At 42.5% G+C, this 17933-nt stretch overlaps 1 protein-coding gene across 1 annotated transcript in view; it reads right to left on the reverse strand.

The window, feature by feature from the left end:
* HDAC2 (histone deacetylase 2) overlaps positions 1-1355 on the reverse strand; it is a 33867-nt gene extending 32512 nt beyond the window's left edge. Inside the window, exon 1 of the mRNA XM_001925318.7 lies at positions 1064-1355. Coding sequence (XP_001925353.2) covers positions 1064-1115 — 52 coding nt within the window. The 5' untranslated portion in view covers positions 1116-1355. The remainder of the gene's footprint in view (positions 1-1063) is intronic.
* Between the last annotated feature and the right edge of the window lie 16578 nt (positions 1356-17933).

Here is a 17933-nt window from a genome sequence, read left to right on the forward strand (position 1 = left end):
CTTTTACACACTGTTCCATGAGCTCAAGACTATCATTATTTATACCAATTTCTGCACTACTCCTCAAAGTTTTCCTGCACCGCGACTCCCACCACCTAGAAATAGCCTTCGCAAGCTAGATGCCAATGCTAGCTTCCCTACACCTCCAAAGCAGGGTATATTTCCCGATCAAACAAAGAGCAACAAAGAAGTGGGTGGTAACCACCTCACAGAGGCAAGCCAGGACCCATCGGGTCTGAGCTGCAACACAAGCAGCAGCAGCAGCCCCACGCTGCCCTACCACCGTCTTAATTTCCCGAGAAGACTGACTACCTCCAACTCGAAAACCCTCATTTTTATTGAGGAAGTGAAGCTTTTTCATTTGAATGCTAAGAAAGTGGCGCTCAAAGAAAGCGGCAAACAAAGGAGAGGAAAGAAGCCCAGGCAAAACAGCGGTGTGAGTGTACCCCAAAGCGGACGTGGGCCCCCACCTTCAGGAGCTACTCTCCGCTACCCACCCTGGTTGAGGGGTCTGGGGAGAGGCCGGCGCGGAGGAGGGGACAGCCTTTCTCCGGCCAGCCAGGGACGGAGGGGAGGGAGAGGTAAGGAGGGATGGGGGCGGGAGGGGAGGGATGGGGGCGGGAGGGGCGGAGCTCTCGCGGCCGTCGGGCTTTGTGTGGAGTCTGGGCCGGGGAAGCTGTTTTGACCCGGGGGGAGGGATGGGTACAAGGGGCCGGTGCAGAGCACCCCCAAACCTCCGCTCCCACGAGTGGCGGGCGGGAGAGGCGCGCGGGAGAACCGTCTGCTTCACACCAGCACGAAGCCTGGTAGGCCGGCGGCAGTCCGGACTGCCGGAGGAAGACGGCCAGGAGGGAAAAGTGGGGCGTCCACTTAGCCCCTGGCCGAGACTCCTGGACGGCGCCGGGTCGGGAATGGGTTAGGATGCGGCCAAACATCGGTCCCTCCTTCTGACCTGAACCCTCGCACCTGGGACCACTCGCGACGGCTGCTGCAGAGCCCCGTGCGGCTCGAGGCCCGGCGCCGCAGCCCTGCCCGCTACCCTCCCGCCAGCCCAGCCTCTCACCATCATAGTAGTAGCAGACTTTCTTCTTGCCGCCTCCCTGACTGTACGCCATGGGCTCCCCGGCCACCGCCGCCGCCGCCGCCTCCGGGCTCGGACTCCTGCTGCTGCTGCTGCTGCCGCCGCGGCTCGGCGCCGAAAGAAAAGGGCTGGGGTGAAGGTTGAACTGGCAGTCCTGCGGGGAAAGGCAGGCCAGAGGGAGGCGAGGAGGGGGTGCCGGGAGGGCTCGGTACCGCCCGGCCGAGGGGCCGAGAGCGCGGACCGGGGGGTGGCAGCGGCGCCAACTCGCGACACTGGGGAGGGGGAGGGGGCAGCCAAACCACCTCCGGAGGCCGAGGGGAGGTGGGATGCATCCACTGCGACTCCACGGGGGAAGAGGGGACACGACCCGAGAAAGAGGCCTCTTCAGTCCTGGGTAAAGAGGCCTCCTAATGATGAGCAACTTGCAGAGGGCCGCTCCAAATACAGTCGTAAAATGATTTTTTTTTAAGGACAGGCTTTCTCTCCGTAAGTGGGTGAAGGAAGCGTGGAGCCGGATAAACGCTCCCCCCTTCGGCTCTTCGTACAGTGGTTGCGCCTATCCCGAGCCTGCGCAGTCGGCGCCTCCTCAACCGTAGCCCGGGCGCTTAGACCCCTTCCGCGACGTCCCACGCCGCTCCCCTCCCCCACTGTCGCGAAGCTCCTGCCCGGGCGGACCACGTGCTGCAAGCGCCGCAGGGAGACCCCTCTCTCGCACTCCTTTGGCCTTGCCGAATCCTCCAGGCAGCAGTCCACGGACCCTCAACCGAGTCTGCTTGAATTTCATTTATTTTTTCATTTTTTGCTGATTTTTGCTCAGAGGTTCTTATCTATTAAGGGGACCTGTTACAGATATTAAGGAGTGGAATGTACTGCCTAGGTTTGAATGGGCATTTTATGGAATGCATTTATGAGTTAGACAGGGTTCTAAGCATTTGCATTTATGATAGATTTCATTGATACCCATTTGTAATAGGTACCAGTTAACTCATTTGAGACGCCCAACAACGCTGGGATGTAAGTATTATTTCTAGTCCTTCTTTATAAATGGAGCATATTAAGGAAATTGGTCTTCTCAGATGTTAATGGTCTAGGGTTTGATTTGACTTTCTCCAAAATCTACATACCCTAGCTACTCCGTTATTACTGCTTCCGCTGGCTGGGCACTGGAAGATTGGAGCAGAAAGCTCAGAGAAAGGACTTTCAAAACTTGGAATTTGTGAATACCTTTGTCACTGTGTCAAGTCAACATTTATCAAGTAGCTACTCTAAGCCAGCCACTTTATAGGGGATTGACAGTCTGCAAAGGAGAACTCTTAGCTCACTCTACCATTTACAGTTTTCCTCAAAAACACACTCCTATATCCCCATCAAAACAACAGCAAAAAAGGCCATATTAAAGTAGGAACCAGTCAGAATCACTACCAAGATCCTCTTTATTTTGCTATTTGACTTCAAAATCCCCAAGTAGTACATACTTACAGCAGCAATTTTCCTGGACCTTGCCCCCCAAAAATTTAGAAAAAGTAAGTTGAGGGTAACCTCCCTCCCCCTCCACCCAAGTCTGTATTTTTAGCAGGCACCTCAAATGGTACAAGAACCACCTTGTGAGAAACCTTGGCTTAGAAGTAAAAATTACATGGTATTGATGGTAAAAGTTTTACTTCATCAAGTCCAAAATCAACTCAGTAAGATTCTGAGAACAGAATAAGTTAATTTAGTAGAAGCTAATGTTCTTCCCAGATCCAGCAGAGTGGCTTCTGAAATGAGACTTTATTCATCTCAGGAAGACTTCCCTGATTTACTCCCTCCCCATTCCCAAGTCTGTTTTTTTTCTGTCCCTCATTTGGTAGTTGTGGCTTGTACCCCTCTAGCGCAACACACACCATGTTACTGTTGCCCACAGTTTCTCTGAATTTCTGACTAGAACCGAGTGTCATGAGAAGAAGGACTATGTCTGTCTCACCCATAAGTGTATCTGTGGGCCTTTGACTGGGGGACAAGTCACTTGATTATCTGAATTATCTGTAAGATGAGGCAGTATTACTTGGAGAGTAATTAATTCTTCATGTGAATATTGAGTACCTTAAATCAGAAAATTAATACAGAACAATTTTTAAATAATAAAGATCTCTGTGAATATAAGGAATTAGTAAGATTATTGTTATAATACTAGTAATAACTTTTATTGTTGGAATCAATAGCACTTAGCCTTGAACATGTGAGAAGAGCCTGGACATAAATTTTGATTGGTTGAGGAACTATTTATTATTTAATAATTTTATTTTTAATTTTTTAACTGAAGTATAGTTGATTTACAATGTTGTGTTTCTGGTGTAGAGCAAAGTAATTCATTTATATATATGTGTGTGTATATATATATATTCTTTTTCATATTCTTTTCCATTATTAGTTTATTACAGGAGATTGAATATAGTCCCCTATATACAGTAGGACCTTGTTATTTGTCTGTTTTATAAAGTAGTTTGTATCTGCTAATCCCACATTCCTAGTTTATCCCTCCTCTACCCTCTTTCCCCTTTGGTAAACATAAGTGTGTTTTCTATGTCTGTGAGTCTGTTTCTCTTTAATAGATAAGTTCATTTGTGTCATATTTTAGATTCCACACATAAGTGATATCGTATGATATTTGTCTTTCTCTGTTTGACTTCAGGTAGTATGATAATCTCTAGGTCCATTCATGTTGCTGCAAATGGCATTTCTTTTTTTTTTTTTTAGGGCTGTGCCTATGGCATATGGAAGTTCCCAGGTTAGGGGTTGAATCAGAGCTGCAGCTGCCGGCCTATATAACAACCACAGCAACATGGGATCTGAGCTGTGTCTACGCTGTAGGTTGTGGCAACATTGGATCCTTAACACACTGAGCGAGGCCAAGGATAGAACCCATCACTCACACTAGGTCAGATTCTTAACCTGCTGAGCCACAACAGAAACTCCCTAGTGTCATTTTTTTCATTCATTTTTTATGACTGAGTAGTATTCCATTTTATGTATACCACATCTTCTTTATCCATTCATCTGTCTATGGATATTTAGTTAGCTTTCTTGTCTTGGCTATTGTGAATAGTGCTGCTATGAATATTGAGGTTCATGCATCTTTTCAAATTAGAGTTTTCTTTAGATATATGCCCAGGAGTAGTATTGCTGGATCATATGGCAACTCTAGTTTTAGTTTTTTAAGGAACCTCCTTACTAATTTCTGTAGTGGCTGCACCAATTTACATTCCCACCAGCAGTGTAGGAAGGTTCCCTTTTCTCCATGCCCTCTCCAGCATTTGTTATTTGTAGACTTTTTAATGATGCCCGTTCTAACCAGTGTGAGGTGATACTTCCTTGTAGTTTTGATTTGCATTTCTCTGATAACTAGGGATGTTGAACATCTTTTCATGTGCCTGTTGGTCATCTGTATGTCTTCTTTGGAGAAATGTCTATGTAAGTCTTTGGCCCATTTTTCTTTATTGGGTTGTTTGTTTTTTTGTTATTGATTTATATGAGCTGTTTGTATGTTTTTGAATTAAGTCTTTATCAGTCGCATCATTTGCAAATATTTTTCTCCCGGTCCATAGGTTGTCTTTTTGTTTATGGTTTCTTTTTCTGTGCAAAAACTTGTAAGTTTGATTAGATCTCATTTGTTTATTTTTGTTTTTATTTCTATTGACTTGGGAGACTGACCTAAGAAAACATCTGTATGGCTTATGCCAGAGAATGCTTTGTCTAAGTTCTCTTCTAGGAGGTATTGGGGTCATGCCTTATACTTTAGTCTTTAAGCCATTTTGAGTTGATTTTTGTGTATAGTATTCATTGATTTACACACAGCTGTCCTGTTTTCCCAGTATCACTTGCCGAAGAGACTCTCTTTTTCCCATTTTCTATTCTTATCATCTTTGCCCAAGATTAATTGACCATAGGTATGTCAGGGTAAATTTCTTACCACCTTTTCTAAATGACTGACTAGCATCAGCAGGATTACCAATCACAGAGTGCACATAAATGAGTCAGTGGTCCCTCTGGGGAATTCTTCCAAGTAACTAAGGGTGGCCCTTTTTCAGAGAGATCTCCTCCATCTGGTCTCTTATGACCACACCTGGGGTACAAGTTCTTGTGATTATGGAAGTGGAAGAGTTAACGTGTGGCTTCCACACTAGTAGTGTAGTCCTGGGAGTGAACAAGGTGTCCCTTGAAAGAAAGTGTTGATTACAATTGTTGAGGCTTTGTAGTGGGACCAACATAAGTCTGAGTACAGATGGATGTGCCTCCAGCATGATGAAGAAGTTCCCACACCTGGAGGAAAGTTATAACAATGGGGATAATGTTCAGGCATCTATCTTTACTCTTTTTTTTTTTTTTTTTGGTCTTTTTGTCTTTTGTCTTTTTGTTGTTGTTGTTGTTGTTGCTATCTCTTGGGCCGCTTCCTCAGCATATGGAGGTTCCCAGGCTAGGGGTTGAATCGGAGCTGTAGCCACCGGCCTACTCCAGAGCCACAGCAACGCGGGATCCAAGCCGCGTCTACAACCTACACCACAGCTCACGGCAACGCCGGATCGTTAACCCACTGAGCAAGGGCAGGGACCGAACCCGCGACCTCATGGTTCCTAGTCGGATTCGTTAACCACTGCGCCACAACGGGAGCTCCCAGGCATCTATCTTTAAAACTACCGTCTGGTATTCATCCTGAAACCACATCCTCAATTTCTTCTCATTAGGAGGCAATACAGTGGAGGGACATGTAATTCCTAGCTGACCTATCTAGTCAGTGTGTTTGCTACCAATTCCTATGGACTTTCCTCAAATTCTGTTGGCTGATAAAGCCTTGATCTTTCCTTTCTCAGAAAGCTGTGCCACTCTCAACATCCTAGCCTCATCACCAAAACTGTCAAGAAATGTGAAGGATCTGAGATTTAGATGTGGTCATAAGAGGCTCAGATACAAATGACATATAATTAACTTTGATGGTTCTTCTAGTTATTATACTGACAGGCTCATCTTTCTTTTCATAAAATCACGTGAAAACCCTTAATTTTTCTCATACAGTATTCAACTAGAAAATGAAAAATTACTATTAGAAATAGTAAATTTCTTTAGTAAAAATTACTAAAGAAAAATTATCATTAACCTCATCAACCTCAGATCCAACCCCTTTAGGTCATTGTGATGGTTAATTTTATGTGTCAACATAATTTGTCCACAGGGTGCCTAGATATTAGGTTAACATCATTCTGGGTGTTTCTAGGCGGGATTAACTTTTGCATCAGTAGGTCAAGTAGAGCAGATTGCCCTCCCCAGTATGAATGGGCTTCATCTAATCAGATGAAGGTCTGGATTGAACCTAAGACTAACCTCCTCCTGAGCAAAAGGGAATTCTACCAGTGGATGGCCTTCAGACCCAAACTACAATATTGACCTTTCCTGAGTCTCCAGTTGGCTGACCTCCCACAACAAAAATTTTGGACATAGTAGCCTCCATACTTACAGGAGCCAATTCCTTAAAATAAATCTCTTTCTATAGCTACTCACATCTTATTTGTTCTGTTTCTCTGGAGAACCCTGACTAATACAATTATATTAGAATACAATGGAATGAGGACTTCATTCCTAAAGAATAAACTGTGTGCTGCAAAACTGAAATCTGGTGCACCACACCTCGCCTATAGGAACGCTTTCTTTAAGCTATTAGGAAACCATAGAACTATAGAAGAAAAATAACTGAATATATAATTTATATATTTTGCTGAGTTTCCCTTTCCACTGTATTTCCAGACACAGACATACTTCATATTATTGCTTCACTTTATTGTGCTTTGCTGACACTGCATTTTTTTTTTTGACAAATTGAAGATTTGTGGTGACCCTGCATGGAGCAAGTCTATTGGCATCATTTTTTTTCCAAACGGCATTTGCTCACTTCACATCTCTTTTGGCACTTCTTACAATATGTCAAACTTGTTCATTATTATTATGTTTATTATGATGGTCTTTGATCAGTGGTCTTTTTTTAATTTTTATTTTTTCCATTATAGTTGATTTACAGTGTCCTGTCAATTTCTACTGTACAGCAAAGTGACCCAGTAATACATACATACATATTCTTTTTCTCACATTATCCTCCATCATGTTCCATCACAAGTGACTGGATATAGTTCCTGTGCTATACAGCAGGATCTCATTACTTACGTGATCACTGGTCTTTGATATTACTGCTGTGATTTGCAGAAGGCTCAGATGATGGTTAGTATTTTTAGCAATAAAGCATTTTTTAATTAAAGCACTTGCATTGTTTCTTTAGACATAATGCACATTTAATAGACTACAGCACATTTAATAGACTACAGCATAGTATAAACATTAGTTTTATCTGCACTGGGAAACCAAAAAAATTCATGTGACTCACTTTAGTGTGGTTATCTGGAACCAGACCTGCAAAGTTTGCGTGGTATCCCTTTACTTTAAAACTACTTATAGCAGGCAATAAGGATTCTTGCTATGCCTAGTGGAAAATTCTTCAATATCTTCAAAATAAACATTTACCAGAATTTAGCTTAGCTCATCTCATTCTGTTAAACAAAACTTTTCCATTAAATTATATGTTACTCACTGCTTTCCATTATATTACTTATATATACTCGTTGACTAGGTAGAGTTGAAGCGGGATTAATTATTCACCTTACTTTTATTTCTTCATTTAATTGTCATTTGACTAAAGTTTTAGGATAATAAGAAACACCTAAAATTGTAGATTCCCAAAAAGTTAATCTGCAAATTCAACTTCAGTATAATAAAATTATTTTTTAAATCATTTAGAAAATAATCTTGGCGTTCCCATTGGGGCTCAGCAGGTTAAGGACCCAACGTCTCCATTAGGATGTGGGTTCAATCCTGTGTTAAGAATCTGGTGTCACCACAAGCTGCAGTGTAGTCCCCAGATGTGGCTCAGATCTGATGTTGCTGTGTCGTAGGCCTCAGGTACAGCTTGGATCAACCCTTAGCCCAGGAACTTCCATATGCCACAGTTGTGGCCATAAAAAGAAAAAAGGAAAGAATCTTAATGGAATTTTTTGATTATAAAAGTGCTTGCTGGGAGTTCCCTGATGGCCTAGTGGGTTAAGGATCCGGCATTGCCATGATCTATGGTGTATATTGCAGATGCGGCTCGGATCTGGCATTGCTGTGGCTCTGGCATAGGCTGGCAGCTGTAGCTTCAATTAGACCCCTAGCCTGGGAACTTCCATATGCTGTGGGTGTGGCCCTAAAAGCAAAAAAAAGAAAAAAGAAAAAATTTATTATTGAAAAAAGACAAATTCTTTTATTTTTATTTTTATTTTTATTTTGCTTTTTAGGGCCGCACCCATGGCATATGGATGTTCCCAGGCTAGAGGTCTAATCAGAGCTATAGCTGCCGGCCACAGCCACAGCTCACAGCAACACTGGATCCTCAACCCACTGAGCGAGCCCAGGGATTGAACCCACAACCTCCTGGTTCCTAGTCAGATTCGTTTCTGCTGCACCATGATGGGAAATTCCTAAATTTCTATATATATAAGTGCAAAACAAATTCATGAATAATTTAAGATTTGTTTAACCAAACCTCTATTACATTAAAAAAAAAAATCTTTGGCTCTTATAAAACAGTGTTTTCATTAAATCTATCTATGACAATAAATTTTTGTTTTTGTCCAATATTTACCTTAAAAAGCTTTTGATATATAGTTCTCTATGGTTTGGTTCACTAGAATTATATTATTAAACTGTGCTGGTTCACTAGAATTATATTCTAAAACTGTTCCTTTATGAGGCATAGTTGGAAGTTGTAGCTAGAGGTTTGATCTGTCTACTACCTTTTCTCTTCTCTCTTTTGGTTCTTTAGGTGAACCAACATAACATCTTACTGTGCCCCTCTTTTGGATCATGATCCTGGAAGGGTTGTTAATCACCTTGCCTCCCTTCTCCACTCCCAGGCATGTGCTTGTGATCCAAATTGGACCAGAGTATCCCCCCAGACATTGCTGATAAAGCAAATTGAGAGACTTATTTTATCTGTTCTTGGCTGTCTTCCCTGGCCTTAAGGAGAAGCCTGTTTGTACAAAGAGCCAACTGAAAGAAATATGGAGAGAAGTAGAAAATGATAGATAATGGATGGATGGGCAGGTACGTAGGTAGACAGGTGGATGGATTGATGGATGGATAGGAAACATTTGAACCTATGTATCTAGCCATACCTGAAAGTTACAACCACCTCTGGACTCCCCAGTTATGTGGGCAGTAAATTCCCATTTTTTGCTTAAACAAGTTGATTTGGCTCTCTGTCACTTATAACCATAACAGCCTTGATAATACATGAAGAAAATTATTTTAATATCTATATATACATTTACTTCCTAGCATGTGGTTCATTAGTTTAAAACATAGAATTTCTGCTCTCAAGCTTACATGATTTATCACTAGCCTCTACCTATCAAAACATCCAACTTGGCAGGAATACTGTACTTTAAGGAAAGATGATCGTTTTAGAAACTGAACATTGTGATTAAAGAATTAAACAGTTTATAATGTTCTCACATTTCAAAATGTAATTCTATAATATTCCTTTAAGTGCTTCATATGCAATGAAAATAGGCATTCAATTATAAAAATTCAAATTACTCATAGCTTTTTAAGAACACATATTCTGCAAAAGACTGTCATATAATGTTGCTTTTCAGTTGTATCTTTTCCTTTTGGGAGAACTTTCCCAGTTGTATTTTCACCATCTTCTCTTAGCACTTGCATAGTTTTTGACACAGTTCTTCTGCAAGAGCATATATAAAGCTAAGGAAGTATGATTGGCATCAATTTATAAGTCAGGATATAAATACTGTTACATCTCATTTTTCACTAAAGTTCGAAAACTCACATGCCATCTTTAACAGGAAAGATAGTGTCTCCTCTTAACATCTTTCCTCCCAAATTGCCCGAGAACTCTGAGAAATATCACGTTCAAGGTTAATCCTGGCAAATAGAGATGGCAGTGAAGTATGCAGTAGCTCTCCCTTGCCACAAGGTGTCACAGAAAGAAGAGTTTGCATGGACAGACCACCTTCTGCTACAAAGCAACACTTGCTGGTCCAAGCCCCTGTCCAGAATCCATGCCATCCCTCTATATTCCCAATTTCTGATGACCACCCATTCCTTCCCAAAGCAGAATCAGCCTATGAGCATTGCTGAATTCAAGAGAATCCAATTGTAAGCATTGGAGCTTGTGGTCAAACACAGGTATTCAGGAATCCTTCCTTTTATAGTTTGATTGGGGATGCTCTGGAGGAGAGAGTGGTCTAATCCAGTAGGTATTCAACTTTTGTCAATGACCCACATATAAGTATTATAACAATGCACATACACTGGAAACAAAAAAATCTTAAATGATTCAGTGAATAAGAAAATTTCAACCAAAAATCTCAATGGTCTGCATTGACCTGCAGAAAAATATTTAGATACCAAGTATTGGTAAGGTTTCCCAATGTGTAGATCTTGGGTCACCTATGTCAGAATCATTTTTGAGGCATTTACTAAAATGCAGATTCCCTGGTCTCATTTCAGATCTCCTGATTCAGAAATTTAGGTGGTGGGCCAAAAACCTGGCATTTTCAGTAAGCAATACTTACTCTTCCTAGGGAGGCAAGCCTTCTGCTCTTTTCTTTTCTTTTTTTCTTTCTTTCTGCCTGTCTGTCTGTTTTTTGTATTTTAGAGCCACACGTACAGCATAAGGAAGTTCCTAGGCTAGAGGCTGAATCTGAGCTGCAGCTGCTGGTCTACACCGCAGCCACAGCAATGCAAGATCCAAGCCACGTCTGCAGCCTACAACACAACTCATGGCAACACTGGATCCTTAACCCACTGAGCGAGGCCAGGGATTGAACCCACATCCTCATGGATAATAGTTGGGTTCATTACCACTGAGCCACAATGGGAACTCCCTCTGCTCTTTCTATTTCATTATATTCCATGTTCTAGTCTTGAAGAAGTCCCCATATTCTAGTCTCCTGAATGGGTCATGATCCACAGCTTTAAAAACCCTGATGATAGGGCATCTATCTGGAGAAAGCCATAATTCGAAAAGATACATGCACCCCAGTGTTCACTGCAGCATTATTTACACTAGCCAAGATGAGGAAGCAATCTAAATATCTATCAACAGAGGAATAGATAAAGATATGGTATGTATATATGGTGGAATATTATTCAGCCATAAAAAGAATGAAATAATGCCATTTGCAGCAACATGGATGGACCTAGAGATCATATCAGAGAAAGACAAATAGCATATGATATGTTATATGTAGAATATAATAAAAATGATACAAAAGAACGTAAAAAAACAGAAACAAACTCAGAGACTTCAAAACCAATTTTATGGTTACCATAGGTGAAACTGTTGAGGGGAGGGAAGAATTTGGAAAAGTGGGAATAACATATATACACTACTCTATAAAATGAATGACTAACAAAAACCTACTGTATAGCACAGGAAAATCTACTCAATAATTTGTAATAACCTGTATGGGAAAAAAGAATGGACATGTTTTTATGAGTGTATAACTGATACACTTTTCTCTATATCTGAAACTAAAACCATATTGCAAGTCAACTATAATAAAATTAAAAAAGAAACCTGGTGATATAATGGGATTGATTGCAGTGATAAATTCAGATGTTCAGTACTCATTTTTGAGCCAGAGCTCCAGTTCTTCAGGAAAAGCAGGGTGATGCAACAGAAGGGTAAATGAATAACTGCAGTTCCAATGCAAATTTCTAAGAGTAGGAGACCCCTGAAGGGTTTTGAGTGGCGAGTTTGCAGCTAGAGATGAAGATCTGGGAATCAGCAGCTAATAGTTAAAAACCTATCAAAGCTGTGAGGATGAGATCACTGGGGAAGAACGTGCAAAGTGAGAAGAGGAGAGGACTGGGACAGAACTGTAAGTAGCACCAATATTTGGAAGAGGAGGCAAAGAATCTCCAGCAGCAGCTGCTGGAGAAGTAAGATGCCACAGGAGCCCAGGAAGCCCAGAGGTATTAGAGAGGTTGATGTTGCATGCATCAGAGGGACCACATATTCAAAAGCTCTGAAAATTGTCCAGTGGCTCCACACTTAAGATTCAACAGCTGGTGGGACTTGCCAGGTATCTTACCTAGGTTTTCTACGTGGGTTTCCAACCCTTGCAGTTGTAGACTACATAACTAGCTGTCAGCCTTGATTCTTTTGCTAATCTCTAGTTTATCCTCTAGGCAGACTCTGCCTGGAATCCAGTCTGGACTCAGACACATGCATGCCATCAAACCCTAGCCTATGATGGAAATGAATATACAGTCAGTATCAATCGTGGACCAGGTGTGCACTCACCACTTCAGGGAATCTCACAACAATCCTGCAAGAAGCAGGGATATTTCCTCTCATTTTACGGATGAGAAAACAAAGGCTTAGAGAAGCAAAATCACGGGAGACAAGGCTCACAGTTGTAGAATGGCAGAGCCAAGACAAGAGCCCAGGTCTGTCTAGCTCCAAAGCCAGTGCTTCTCCCACATTACTTGTTGGCTTGCTCAGCACCAAGGACCCAGCCTGCCTTTGACCACCATTCTCAGGAGGTGAGGCTTAGAACTTTGTCTCCCAAATCCCAATAGATGCTGACTAGGTTTTTGTCCAAATTTAATGGGCCCTTGAGCTACAGAGTGGTTGGCTAGCTGGCTCCATATATTGTGGCTGTCCAGAATGACCACTGCTGTCTCTCTCTTACTAGATCAATCCAGATGCCATATTGATGCCAAGTTTCCTGCTCTGTGCTCCTTGTCCACTTCCATCCTCCCCTTCCCTTCTGCACCAGCCTGCCAGCAAGGTCTCAGCATGCTGCAGGCTAAACTTCTAAGGATTATGACATTAAGGATCTAAACTGAGGAGTTCCTGTTGTGGCTCAGCAGAAATAAACCCAGCTGGGATCCAGGTTTGATTCAGGTTTGATCCCAGATTCAGGTTTGATCCCTGGCCCTGCTCAGTGGGTTAAGGATCCAGTGTTGCTGTGACCTTTGGTGTAGGTCACAGACCTGGCTTGGATCCCACATTGCTATGGCTATGGCATAGGTTAGGCAGCTGCAGCTCCTATTTGACCCCCAGCCTAGGAACTCCCATATGCCACAAGTGCGGCCCTAAAAAGCAGGAAAAAAAAAAAAGATTTAAATTGAACAAGAACTCTATATGAGATGAACTATGGAAGGGCTACTGGAAAAGTAGCATGCAATTAGGGACTGCATTAATAAAAAAAAATTGTGTCTGGTGAAGGTTTGGGGGTATTACAGATATGAGACATTCATGCATATTTCTAAAACAATATAGATTATGTGCTCAAGGCGTCACAAGGAACAGTGGGGGGAGAAAATGGAGAGATTGTTTACTCCCAAAGGATGGAAGGAGATAATTTTTGAAGTGGGTCTTGAAATACTGGTTGAGTTTTGATAGGTGGTGTTGGAAGTCAGACTTTCTAGGCTGAGTTAACAGTAGGAAGAAAGAAATAGAAGAGCAAAAACGCATGTCAAACACATGCAACAGAAAGTAGGATGTACAGGAGAAAGAAGAGGAAGTCAAGGTTTTATAAAAAGTTGGGGTCATATCATCTAAGATTTTCAATACTACTGTTCTTTGCTAGTTAGGCAATTATGAAATTGGAGTTCTTGCTTATCAGTCATTTGTGAGTTTAGAAGATTGCCACAGTCCTCGGAGCCTCATTGTGTCTGGATGAGCTGCAAGGAGCAACCTTCCCATTGTTGAGGCTGAGAGTTGGGTGCAGAGTTTGTGGTGACCTCAGGGATGTGCCATTAGCCTGCCTTGGGTCTCCTCTTGGCTGTGTGTCCATTAGACCAAGCGTCCAGCAACCCAGCCAATCCTCTCATTTACCTGCTAGTCAGCTCTCTCTCTCTCTTTTTTTTTTTTTTTGTCTTTTTAGGGCAACACCCATGGCACATGGAGGTTCCCTGGCTAGGGATCCAATCAGAGCTGTAGCTGCCAACCTACACCACACCACAGCAACACTAGATGGGAGCCCCATCTGCAACCTACACCAGAGCTCACGGCAATGCCAGATCCTTTAACCCGCTGAGCGAGGCCAGGGATTGAACTCCTCTTTTTTTTTTTTTTTTTTTGTCTTTTTAGGGCCACACCCACGGCATATGGAAGTTCCCAGGCTAGGGGTTGAATTGAAGCTGTAGCTACCAGCCTACACTACAGCCACAGCCATGAGGGATCCTAGCCAGATCCCAACCCACTGAGCAAGGCCAGGGATCAAACCCAAGTCCTCATGGATACTAGTCAGATTTGTTTCCAATACACCACACCAGGAACTCCTAGTCAGCATTCCTTTATTGCAAGTAATGGGAGTTTACAGAAAAGAGGGATTTATTAAAATAATTTGGTGGTCTGTTACAGAACTGGAGCACCTGCTGCAGTCCTGTGTTAGGAATACATTCGAATTGGGCTGAAATTGGAGCTTTCTCTCTACCCTCTCTCTGCAGACTGACTGCCTCTGCTGCTCCCATCCCCATGCAGAAAACATGACCATCAACAGCTCCTGAATCCACCTGCAGAGGGTGATTCTTTGTCATTCCCCCAGCATCTGGGAAGGGCCCAGCATCTGACTGGCTAATTTTGGTTCAGTACTCACCCTGCTGTCAATCAACCATGCTGGTGAGGAGGAAAAATTGTCTGAACTGGGCTGTGCAGAGCCATATGAGGAGACTTGTGAAGGGGAAGAAGGAGGGCACAAGACCCACCCATGACCTCCCTGTAGACCTGAACTGTCCAAAACAGGAAACAGTGGTCTCCTGTGGTTTGGGAATTGTAAAGGCATATTACTCAGAACAAAATAAAATTAAAAATTCAGGTTCACAGTCGCATTAGCTTCATTTCAAGGGCTTAAACGCCACATAAGATTGGTGGCCCCCGTATCAGTGATTGCATATAGAGACCATTTCCATCATTGTAGACATTTCTATTAGCTCTCATCTAGAGTTTAGGCATTACGGGTTCTACTAGCAAAAGTTTCAAGCATTCTGGCTGCCACAACCAGCAGATTTCTTTGGGACAAGAACAATTCAAAGACAGTTGATCCTCTCTGTTGATAACCTGAAAAGAGTTTCTTAGGATGCCTCAAAATTAGTTTTTGATTACCTCCCATTTGAACACCCAGCAAAGTCTCCTAAACTCATCATGCCTGAATGCCTAATCTGCTTTACTCCAAACCTCAAAGATGACTAATTTAATCATGCCTCTCATCTTTATTATGCAAGTTCCCAGGAAGATTCAATTTCTTTAATTAATCAATCAATTAATTAATTAATTAAGGCTGCACCCAAGTCATATGGAAGTTCCAGGCTAGGGGTTGAATCAGAGCTGCAGCTGCTGGCCTATGCTACAGCCACAGCAATGCCAGATCTGAGCCTCATTTGCAACCTACACCACAGCTCACAGCAATGCTGGATCCTTAACCCACTGAGTGAGGCCAGGGATTGAACCTGTGTCCTCATGAATACTGGTTGGGTTTGTTATCACTGAGCCACCGCAGGAACTCCTTGATTTCTTTAAGTTAGCTGTCTTACCCAGTTCCCATAATATCCTCTGCTTCTTCCGCTGCTCATTTCCTCCCCTGTGCGGGGTCTCTCTCAAACCTCCGTGTAGCAGAGAGGACCAGCTGCTCCCCAACATTCAGCTTCCCTTTCGTAGGGCAAAGATGTCACCAGGCAGGACTCTGCCCTCTAGTCCTTCGATGTGGCCACGTGACTAGCTCTCACCAATGAAATGAGGAAGGGATTTATGTCATCTCTCTCTGATGGGCTTTTGAAAAGAATCTGTGCCTTCCCTGCTGTCTTACTCCTGTTTAAATAGGAAGGATCCTGCAGCTCTAGGGGTTGGCAGAGCCGAGATATGAAAGGAGCTTAGATCTCTGAGTGACTCAGGAGAGAAAAAGTTGTAGCCAATGCACAATATCTGCATTGGACTCTTAACCTGGGTATGAGAAAACTAGCCACTGAAAATTGGGGGTTTGTTTAAACATTTGTCTAGGATTACCATAACTGGGACCTAATTACCTTTCTTACACCCTCAACCTTCTCACTTTACATTCCATCTCCTGTTATTCCTCGGGATTCAGTTCTCCTGTGCTTTCTGGAAGAAGCTGCTCTTTTTCCCAGAGCGGGAACCACAGAGCTGAAACTCTTCATTGCATCTTTCAGACGATTTTACCTTGGAAATTAATGCTGTCCAACTCTTCCTAGCCAGTGCTGAGCACATAGGGTTGGTATGATCATTGTTAGTATATGCTCAAGGAGAGAATTTGAAAATCAAACAGACTATCAGCACTGAGTCAGTGTCTATGGCAACTGTAAGAAATACATAAAGTTGTATGCACATGAAATTCTCTGATCACCAAAAGGAAAACACTAATTTCCTCCCAGTCTGAAACCTCTTATTAGTCTCTCTACTTCTCTCCCTACCCAACATTTATTTGCCTCAGCTCTCCCATTGCTACAGAGGGTGTGGGCAGCAGAGGGAGATGCAACATAAGACATCAGTGTTAAGAAGCCTACCTGGAAAGGCCAAAGACCCAAGAAGATCCTGCAGCTGACTTCTCTTGCTTATATAACCAAAGCATAAGGCTCTAGTTTGCTGAAGCTGCTCAATGATGTGGTAATTTACTGATGATTCAGTTTAGAGCTCTGGAAAAAAAAAAAAAAAAAAAAAAACTTTTAATTTGTATTTCTGAAAATAGTCCTAAAATTCAAGTCTCTTGCATATCTTGAATATTACCGTATAATTGGTGATTTAAGGTCAGCACATTTTTGCAGTCTGTCTAAAAGAACTTACTTTTCCATAAAACCACCCGTTTATTTTCCACTTATTAGATTCATAGCAGGTTTTTTCAAAGCTGATTTTCACCTTGACCTGCAGACCATGGCAGAATATGAATTTGGGGGAAGGCAAGTAGCATTGTCTTTCTTCAACAAAGTCTGTGAATCCTACCAAGAAGAACTCTAAGAAATGATGCCCATCTAATGCATATGGTGAAAGTTACTCCCTCACCACCTTTTTTTTTTTCTTTTGATTTATTTCTTTAGGTTTACTACACTTGCCTCTAGTAGTTACAGAATCTTATATCACTCAGATTCTCCATCTGATGGCAAAAGTGTGTATCGTAAGAGGGTGTTTTTATGCTGTGGTGAAACCTATCTTTACGTAGATACTCTGGGCCAGAGGATGGATCAACAAATAGAATGGATGGCAATGAAGAACCACGGGGCGCAGCATCCCTGAGTGGCAGATCCCATGTGGAAAATGGCAATGGATACAGCTGGCCTTTTGGAGAACAATTATTCCTTTAAGACCCCAGGCAGGCATTTTAACCAGTGACTACCAGGCAGGCTTGGCATAGCTTAGGCTCAATTACAGCTAGGACTATTTTATTTCTGAATAACTGAGAGAAGTAGAAATTATGAGTTTTTTCTCTATCTCTGCGCATGTTTGGCTTGATATGGGATATCATTTCCCAGACCAGGGATTGAACCCTGGCATCAGCAGTGAAAGTGCCGAGTCCTAACCTCTAGACCACCAGGGAACTCCCTGGGTTTTATTTATTTAGGCCACACCTGTGGCCTGCGGATGTTCCAGGGCCAGGGATCAAATTCCCTCCACAGCTGCCACTCAAAGAGCCACAGCAGTGACAATGCCAGATCCTTAACCTGCTGCACCACCAAGGTTTATTTTTTAAAAAGGAAATAACTACAAATATAAATGACTGTTGTAACAGCAGACATCATATTTCTTTCT

The sequence above is a fragment of the Sus scrofa genome, chromosome 1, assembly GCF_054392235.1.
Source record: "Sus scrofa isolate SSC_HxYL_T2T_F1_AM1 chromosome 1, Sscrofa_HxYL_maternal_Yorkshire_Landrace_v2.0, whole genome shotgun sequence".
NCBI classification, from domain to species: Eukaryota; Metazoa; Chordata; class Mammalia; order Artiodactyla; family Suidae; genus Sus; species Sus scrofa.